Below are 10,000 nucleotides of genomic sequence, written 5' to 3' on the forward strand. Positions count from 1 at the left end.
TGTGAAGGATAATGAACATTACTTAGTCAGAGGCCAAAGTACAGAGGGAGAGGAGAGGGGGTGGGGTCCATTAAACAATGAAGAGCATATTTAACTCGTCCTCTCTCCCACTCCCTCTCTCCCTAATGGGAGCACATGCTATGGCCAGGCCGTCTGTGTGGATGCCCAGCGTAAAGGGTTTAAGTGATTGGGTTTTACAGAGATTAACGTCGATTACAGATGCATTAACTGGGTGTTCGTCTTTCTCTGATCCTTCCGTGTATCTCTTTCTTTCTCTCTCTCTCTCTCTCTCTCTCTCTCTCTCTCTCTCTCTCTCTCTCTCTCTCTCTCTCTCTCTCTCTCTCTCTCTCTCCCATCCCCCTCTCTTCTGCGTGTGGAGTTAAGGCTATGTTAGGATTTGGTAGACCCCAGTTCATGAATGTGATTGAATGTGACAAGTGAGAATTTAGAATATAGTGAGAGACTTGATTGGGACTGACTGCATGTATGTGTGTGGGTGCATGTGTGTATGTGTGTGTGGGTGCATGTGTGTATGTGTGTGTGGGTGCATGTGTGTGTGGGTGCATGTGTGTGTGGGTGCATGTGTGTGCGTGTGCGTGTGCGTATGCATGTGCGTATACGTATGCGTGTGCGTGTGTGTGTGTGGGTGCATGTGTGTGTGTGTGCTGGGGTGAGCCTGGGGAGAATGATTTTATTAGTTTAAGAATTCATATATAGTCTCTTTTGGATGTAGAATGTTTCAGCTAACAGCTAATATACTGCTAATATAACAGCTAATATACAAGTGTTGTGTAACATATTATAGGCTTACAGTCTCCTGGGCCTTTTGCTCTCAGATTCACTAGCGCTTGGTTAGTCTCAGTGGGCTTTCTACAGTCCAGAAGTTAGCTCACTGATTTTCAAGTCAACATTGAGAAACTGTTTACCAGAACCAAACGCTTGTCAATTGGAAAGGAAGGCTGGAGAGGAAACGGTATGCCTATGTGTAACACACCACTCATAGTAGCTGTTTGAAAAGATCTCCATGGGAAGAATGAATTGGATTTCTGAACCAGAAGCAAGTTCACAGGCTGCAGTCTGATTATTTCCAAGGCTACCTTCCTTATTTACTGTTGCTTTAAAGACGTCTGCCATTCAGGGGCTTGCCACTTCTCTCTTTCTTAGAGGCTAAATAGAGAACTCACGTGTTTCCTCTTGTGGTGTGTGATTATGTGTGTGTATGGTTGTGGGTTTTTGCGTGTGTGTGTTTGTGGGTTTTTTGTGTGGTTGTGGGTGTGGGTTCTTGTGTGTGCAGGTGTGCGTGTATGTCTGTATGTGGGTGCGTGTGTGTGTGTGTGTGTTGTTTCATGGTGATGTGTGTTAATGAGTGCCTTTAGTATAATTACAAATCAAACCTGTTTTTAATGACTCATTTTCACAGAGAGCATCAGGAGAGTAATTGATAAACAACCAATCAAGTTTGTGCGTGCGGTGAAGCAGGACACCAAGAACGGCAAATCGGAAGACAGGATATTGGTGAGGCCCTCAATCAAACGCCATTGTCAGAGTTCTACAGTGTCAATCAATTGAATATGTTGCATGGAAATTGTATTGCATGTCTATACTGTAGGGTGTCATCTACAGTCGTACACTTCAGACACACACACACACACACACACACACACATATCCTGCTTAGGTGCAGAGGAGGTTTGACATGTTACTCAGTTAGAACAAAATGGACACCATGGCCTACTGAGTCCATCCCTCATTCCTTTATTAGATCTGTCAGTATGACTCTGCCTGCTGCGAGGGCTTGGTGTGTGTGTGTGTGTGTGTGTGTGTGTGTGTGTGTGTGTGTGTGTGTGTGTGTGTGTGCGTGAGTGTGTGTGCGTGTGTGTGTGCGTGAGTGTGTGTGTGTGTGTGTGCGTGTGTGTGTGTGTGTGTGTGTGCGTGCACGCGCGCGCGCGTGGGCAGACTGAGAGAGGTGTCCCAGCAGCTTGTGAGAGCCAAACAAACGGGACACACTGCTGCTATTGAGACATCGTCAATTAGTCACCCGGGGATCAGTTACTAATGACACACACATGTACACACACACACACACACACACACACACACACACACACACACACACACACACACACACACACACAGGGGGTGGGATGTGAACTCGTTTCCCCTTCCTGCTGAGAGCTAACCGCCGGTGGAGAGTGAAACCCAGGGGAGCGGAGAGCTGATGAGCAATCACACTACTTACTTCAATTTGTGCTACCAAAAACTCTCTCTCTCTCACTCTATTTCTCCACCTGTCCTTTTCTCTCCCTCCCCCTTTTTCCCTCCTCTCCTCCCTGTGCTTGACTATCTCATCTCCCTCACCCGTCTCTCTCTCTCTCCCTCACCTCCTCCCTGTGCTTGACTGTCTCATCTCCCTCCCTCCCTCCCTCCCTCCCTCCCTCCCTGTGCTTGACTGTCTCATCTCCCTCCCTCCCTCCCTCCCTGTGCTTGACTGTCTCATCTCCCTCCCTCCCTCCCTCCCTCCCTCCCTCCCTGTGCTTGACTGTCTCATCTCCCTCACCCGTCTCTCTCCCTCCATCCCTCCCTCCCCTCCCTCCTTCACCCCCCCCCTCTCAGCTGTCATTACCACCCCCCTCTATTTTGGTCTCCAGGCTTCTCTTTGTTTTCTTATCTTCCCCTCCGTATCTGTCCATCTCTATTACTCTCCCCACCACCACCCCTCCCCCTCCCTGCTCTCTCTCTTCTCTCTCTCTCTCTCTTCTCTCTCTCTCTCTCTCTCTCTCCCCCCCCATCATCTTTCACATGCGCTCCTCTTCCCCTCCATCTTGATCTGAACACATAACACTGTATCGAACCACTCTGCCTGCTTCTTTATGTGATGCAATTCAATTAGGCCTTACCAGAATGTTACTGTCTAAATGGGTTCTGCAGAACTAAATGGGTTCTATGAGGCAACTTCTCCAAATACTTTAAAGGGGCGAAGCATGACAAGGAAAATGGATACATTAACATTTACGTTTCGGGCATTTAGCAGACGCCTTTATCCAAAACGACTTGCAACAAATACTTGTAAGTGTCTGAGTAAGTGAATCATCGGTCCATCAGTCATCGTAAGAACAAGTCATCTATGCTAGGACCAGGGGCCATTGGCAGTCACAATGCGAGAAGAAGGAAGAATTACTTTATGACTATGACTTTATTTGATTTATTAACAGTAGAGGAACTGAACAGGGAGGTAGTGGGGATGAAGAGGTATTTAAGAGGGACAGTTGAAGATGTAAGGCCAACACCCTCTCCTCGGTGGTGAGTTTAAACTCATCACAGGTGTATACCCTGTTGTGAATGTGTAAAAGTGTGCCTATATGGAGAGAGGTTTGGATGCACAGTGTAAGGGTCTAATGTGGTAGGGCTGCCGTTGGATATCGAGTCAGTCTATCTACTCTCTGTTTGGCCCTCTCACTCTGCCCTCTCCAGCCTCTGGGGTTGTGCTGGTATCCAGCTGTCTGTGTGTGTCTCCTGTACCAGCCATCAAGATGTGCCTCACCGACACACACACACATAGACACACACACACACACACACACACACACTTGCGGACATGGTCACACACACACACACACACATAGACAGACACACACACTTGCACGCATGGTCACACACACACGCACGCACACACACACATAGACAGATAGACACACACACACACACACACACACACACACACACACACCATTCTCACTCTCATGTTGGGTTTCAGACAGACACATGGAATTGTCAGCATGGCATCACCACTGAGCCCAAGGCAACACTGTGAAGAGTACCTACATGGTACGGACCACGTCGTACACAGGCTTAAAGACTGGATCGCACACACACAGGTGCACACACACACACACACAAACACACACACACACACACACACACACATACAGACACACAGAGGGCACGCGCACACACACACACACACACACACACACACACAAACACACACACACAGAGGGTACACACATTTCTGGAGGCACTCATTTGAAGATTTGTGCCAATGCCAAAACAAAACATCTTCAAAGAAAGGCGATAGAAAGGGGGGTGGGGCAGTGAGTGTGAGGAGAGGGGGGAGGGGTTGGGGGGGGAGGGTGCAAGGCGTCTTGGGAGAAGGGGGAGATGTGAGCAGAGCAACGGGGAGGGAAGGAGGAGGAAGGGAAATAACTGGATGTGGAATCTGAGGTTCTGATGCCCCTATTGCTGTCTTAAAAAAAATAAAATGTATTGCCCTTCAATTATTTACCCCGATCTGTCGCTACATTTCACCCTCCATTGGTTCTTCCGAGTCTTCCTCTCTCCGATCCAATCGGAGGCCCTGTTACTGGACTGAGATTGCTACAACGTGACACCCTAACGCATCCTCGGATGTCTTCGCCGCCTTCTCCCTCCACTTAGATCCCTCCGATTCCCTGCCGCTTGTCCCTCATGAGATTAGTACAGATCTCTGCACCCCCCCCCCTCCTCGTCTCCTCCTCCTCCTCTCCTCTGTTTCTTCTTCTGTGCACACAAGACGTATCTGTCAGGCGCCGTGTCGTCTCAGCCTGTAGAGGGAGACTGCAGTAGTGATTATGTGTCATCCTGTTGAGGAGCGCTGTTGGATCTGTCACACAACACAACTGTACACAGATCCACCTCTTGTGGAGCAGGGGAGGCCGGTGGTGGAGGGAGATATCGCTGTGTATCGATACCGTGCACGACAAGGAGCCCGTCCTCCGATAACTCCGTCTAACTCCACCACCAGCCTCCACTTGCTGCTGAGGTAGAATATTCACCCATAGTGGTCCCTAAATATGGACGTGTTGGGTCTCTTGGTTCATCTGTTGTTGTTGTTGTTGTTGTTGTTGTTGTTGTTGTTGTCGTCTAACAAAAGAGGAAGATATCTGGGGGGTATTCCATCCACGTCGCTAAAGGAAAATCCAGGCTTATTTTGTCTTATTGTGCTTATGGTATCTCACGACTCCCACCTGTTATTAGGTTTGCAGAGTGGCTCTCAGTGGGTGGGCGTATGAGAAGTGACTGCTGACCCCCCCCCCCGAATTATCTAAGAGCAACTCTTATCTGGAGGGCCTCTGAGGCCGAATGCAGCTCTCTCTCATCCCTCTCATCCCTCTCATCCCTCTCTCTTTCTCCCTTTGTGATTCCAAAGGGCATGGCTGCAGTCACTTTGATTTATGCACTTGCATCTTTTTATGAGGTAATCTGGAGCAACGAGATGTATTTTCAAACCTTGGATTTCTCCAACACCCCCCCCCCCCCCCCGCCCCGCCCCTCCCCTTTGCTTTGCTTCTTTCTTTCTGTCTGTCTGTCTGTCTCTCTCTCTCTATCTCCTTTTCTCTTTCTGTCTCACTCCCTCTCTTTTTAAAGCTTGCTTATAGAGCAGGACCTGGGGCGGCTGTGCTTTCAATCACTCACACTCTGGGGAGATGATGGGAGGTTTGTGTCCTTTTCATGCTGGGTTCACCTGGATGACAATGCACTGGCCCTGTGTGTGTGTGTGTGTGTGTGTGTGTGTGTGTGTGTGAGTGTGCGCGTGCCTCTCAGTGTGTATGTGTGTGTTAAAAGCAGCCCTAGGCAGAGCCAGAGATGATGATGGTTCAGGTCCCGTCTCTCTCTCTCTCTCTCTGACTCCATCTCCCAGAAGAGGCAGTAGCATTGCGAGGTGTCGACCCAGAGACACACTCTGAATCACAGGTCTCGTTTGAAGTGCAGAAACCAGAACTTCAGCGGCTTATGATTAATATAAGCCCCCTCCCCTCTCCTCTCCTCCCACCGTGCCTCCCACCATGCCTCCCCACCCCTCCTCTCCTCCCACCCTGCCTGCAAGCCTACGCTCGACTCCACACGGACAGGCTTGATGCCTCTGCCTCTTTGAACCGGCGAGTCTTCACACTGTGCCGCCGACAGCAGGAAGGGCACCTCTGCCACCCTCATCAGACCTGTCACCCGTCCCTTGAGATTCTCTTCAAGCCCAGGCTTCTCCCTTTAAGGTCCTCATCTCGTCCCATGTCTCGAGGCAGCTAGACGGTTAGACGTTACCTCATCTCTCCGCGGGACTCTTCATTCTTTTCAGTGTCTCATCTGGTTTGGGCTGAAATCCTCTTTCTGGGTTATGAGGCCTGTGATTGGTCAGTTCCGACAGCTAGACTAGTTCCCTATAGGCTTCTTGTGAGAGGCCATAGAATAGGCAGTAGAGCAGGAGCCTCTCTTCAAGGCTCTGATTGGACACTTGGCTGGCGAGGTGTTGACCGGCTCTGACCTCTTGACCTCTGTCCGCGACTCGTCGAGGGAGCGTTCCGTTCCGCGCCCCCGGGATGTAGCCATACATTCCACATGAGAAGGACGTCTATTGTCTACCACTTTAGATTTGGCACAGCGGGAAGCGAGACGTATCAAAGTGTCTTCACATAATCTGTCTGAAACATTTTCTCGTGACGAATTCCCGGACCGTTCTACGTTTCATTGTTCAGCTCTCATGTGCTTAAGTTTAACACGGCTCTCGATGGACAGGGATTGTGTCATTAGCAGACGCTCGCAGAAAAATGAACAAAACCACTGATTGTTCTCCTGAAATCTCAATAGTTAGTAAATGATACATCAAGAGGGGGGAACCCCTCGGCCCAAGTCGAAACAGCCTCACAGCCAATAAAATCAAAACCCACCAGAAGTTCTGCATTATTGATGCCATTGTTTGTATGTGCTCATCTTTTGTGTCTGGTAACAAAGCCTTTCATGAGATGCATCCCTCCCTTCTCTCATCCCTCTCTCTCCCTCTCTCTCTCTCTCTCTCTCTCTCTCTCTCTCTCTCTCCCTGAGCCTCTCAGCCATCAAATCCCCCCCCCCCCCCTCTCTCTCTCTCCTCCTCTGCGCCTCCCTGATCATGTTTATATAACCGAGTTTTTAAACTTGTCAGGGGAATCTGACGTGATGAACATTATCTTTATAATAGGGGTTCTCAGAAGACCTTTTCAAAGGGGGTTTCGTTCACCGGCCTGCCTGCCTGGCCTCTCCCTCCCTCCCTCCCTCCTGTCCCTCTCTCCGTACCTCTCTTCTCCAGCTCTGACACAGACCTCTGAGTCTTTTCCCTAGGAGCCTGTCCTGGCAGTCTCTCTGGATACAGCTTGATCCTCTAGGCTACAGCTAGCTTAACCAAGAATAACGTGGAGGAGCAATAAATCTGAGGACTTTATTAAACGGAAAACTGCTGTTTACACCTCTGTCTCTCTCTCTCTCTCTCTCTCTCTCTCTCTCTCTCTCCTCTCTCTGTCCATTTCTCTCTTTCTCTCCCTCTCTCTCCTCCGCTCAGTGGGGTGCCATTAACGATTCAGCACAGAGAGACCTTGAGGAATTGAAAGCGACAGAGCAGAAAAAGAATAGAAAACTGTGAGGGAATGAGAAAAGAAGGGGAGACGGGTAGAAGAGAGGGAAGCGGGGGGGGGTGGGGTATCGGCGGGGCCAGACGAGGCACATAGGGAGGTGGATGAGAAATGGAGGGATTAAAAATAAGAAGAGCCCGATGCAATAAAGAATAGATTTCCATTGAGATAGAGGAGGTGATAGAGGGAAGGTGGGGAGTGGGGTGGGGAGAAGAGGTGGAGAAAGAGAGACTGACATTACAGAATGGAATGACTCTGGAAAGAGAGAGGGGAAACGTGTAGAATTGGAGGGGGGAAAGAGAGAGGGGAAACGTGTAGAATTGGAGGGGGGAAAGAGAGAGGGGAAACGTGTAGAATTGGAGGGGGGAAAGAGAGAGGGACGGCGAAGGAAAGGGAGGGGGCAGCGTGTGAGAAAAGGCGTGGATGGAGTCTCTTAATTATGGAGTTTGAATTATAAATGAGATAAATTACTTCTGCAGATGGTGCCTTGAAAATATGCAAACTATGCTTCTCCAATCACTTTTAAAAATGGTAATCTCCTCTTCTGGGTTTGGCTTGACTTTTCCCGACCCTTTCTCCTCTTTCTCAGACAATTGTCTTTCTCTATTTCTCTCATTCTCATTCTCCCCCCTCGACTCCCTATCTCACAGTCATTGAAAACTTTGACACAATGACTTGCACAGTCTATAGGAAAACAACTGTTTGGTAATGACGTCGTCGTCTAAGAACGAATGCCCCTAATGAGTTGACTAAATCCCCCAAGTGGTTCATTATCGTTAGCAAGTTAATGTCTGTCTGACTGACTGTAGTACTCAGAATGAGTTGTGATGTTTGAATGAATGAACGTGATGATTTGCCCCGCTATAATGATTTTTGTGCTGTTGCTATTGTTGTTGTGATTTGCATTTCACATTTCCTCCAGTCTGACAACACAATTAATCTCTCTACTCTCAGGTTCTGGCAACATGGCGACTTTATCTCTTTGCTGTCAAAGTCCCGACCAAGGTATTTCACGTTTTTTGTTGTTTTTGTTTTTAATAATTTTTATGAGGATGATGATGATGATGATGATGATGATGGTGATGAGGATGATGATGATGATGATGATGATGATGATGAGTTCACCATATCGAGCAGTATGCATATGAACCAAAGCCTCTATCAAAGTGTTAGGGGTTAGGTCACCTCTGAAAGGAATGTGATTTCAGGTGGAGGTGACGTTCAACTTTCTGGAGATCCGAGCGATGAACACCTATCCAGAACATCAGGTCAGCGAAGAAACTGGAAACCTGGAATGAAGTCATAGATAGGTGGCAGGGGAGGCCAGTGGAGGTAGAAAATCGGAGGACGGGGCTCATTGTAAAGTACGGAATGGAATGAGAGTTTGGAATGGAATTTGAGCCCATCCTCCAATTATTTCTACCTCCACCAGCCTCCCCTGATAGGGAGGTTGTTTACATGGATGTTCTGCTTGCTGTTCAGAATGTTGTATTGATCGTTTGGTTCCTGGATAATTGACACTCCAAGGCCTCATGCCTATTATGTCATTTCTACCCTTACCAGGTTGTCATAGATACCGACAAGCAGACGTACTCCCTCAGACTGCAGGCACAAGACCACCTCGATCACATGATCACCCACGTGAACTTTGCCCTCTCACGCATCTTCAACAACTCTGTGTATGCGTAAGTGTCACCTGTCGTTTTGATATTACTGTACCCATAATATAGCTCTTATAGCCACTTAGTGTATTGTACCACAGAGGCTGAGGGTGGAGGTAGAAATTGAAGGACGGTCTCATTGTAATGCATGGAATGGAATGAGGAATGCTATCAAATGAAATGAGCCTGTCCTCAGATTTGAGGCAGGAGAGACAGGAGAGAGAGCCTTTCTTCAGAGGGGAACTTCATCAGGATAGACTCACTGGGTATTGACCGGGGCCGCTTCGGGCCATTTGGGTGCCTTAAGCACTGTGGGCGTGGGGGTAGGGGGAATGGGGGCTATCCTAGCGACTAATAATGGTCTGATGGTGCCTATTGTAGTTTTTGCTGCATCTTAAATTTAAATAATTCATTTCTACACCAGGAACGTTTAATTGAGATTAGGTGAGGCTGAGGGTGGAGGTAGAATATTGAAGGACGGTCTCATTGTAATGCATGGAATGGAATGAGGAATGCTATCAAATGAAATGAGCCTGTCCCAGAATAGTTCACAGCTGGAGAGTCTTTAGTTACATTTAGAGTTAATTAATAGTTCACAGTTGGTGCTGATGCTGATGCCAGCCAGTACGGAGTTACAGAGACGATGGGAACGATGAGGAGGATGAGGATGAGGATGATGATGATGATGATGATGATGATGATGATGATGACGATGATGAAGAGAGAGAATAAGGGTTACTGGAGCAAAGGATGGAGTTAAGGATGGAGATGGGGCTGCAGTGATGAGGATTAGGGTCAGGGCTGCATTCAGCAATGGCTGGCTCTGCTCTTTAACTGGATTAAGGGTAACCTGCTGTGAATTGACTCATACTGCTGCACATCATACAGATTTGATACCATTCCATTTGATCTGTTATCACAGGCTTTC

General features: G+C 48.3%; 1 protein-coding gene across 1 annotated transcript in view; it reads left to right on the forward strand.

Annotated features, from left to right (window-relative positions):
• Positions 1–10,000, forward strand: part of carmil3 (capping protein regulator and myosin 1 linker 3) — a gene marked incomplete at both ends in the record, with an annotated part of 39,171 nt that overhangs the window by 855 nt on the left and 28,316 nt on the right. The window contains 4 exons of the mRNA XM_080546952.1: positions 1,421–1,515; positions 8,366–8,416; positions 8,620–8,679; positions 8,975–9,096. Of these exons, the coding sequence (XP_080403078.1) occupies positions 1,421–1,515; positions 8,366–8,416; positions 8,620–8,679; positions 8,975–9,096 (328 nt within the window). The remainder of the gene's footprint in view (positions 1–1,420; positions 1,516–8,365; positions 8,417–8,619; positions 8,680–8,974; positions 9,097–10,000) is intronic.

Source organism: Nansenia antarctica, assembly GCF_963989245.1.
Source record: "Nansenia antarctica genome assembly, chromosome: 16".
Lineage (NCBI taxonomy): Eukaryota > Metazoa > Chordata > Actinopteri > Argentiniformes > Microstomatidae > Nansenia > Nansenia antarctica.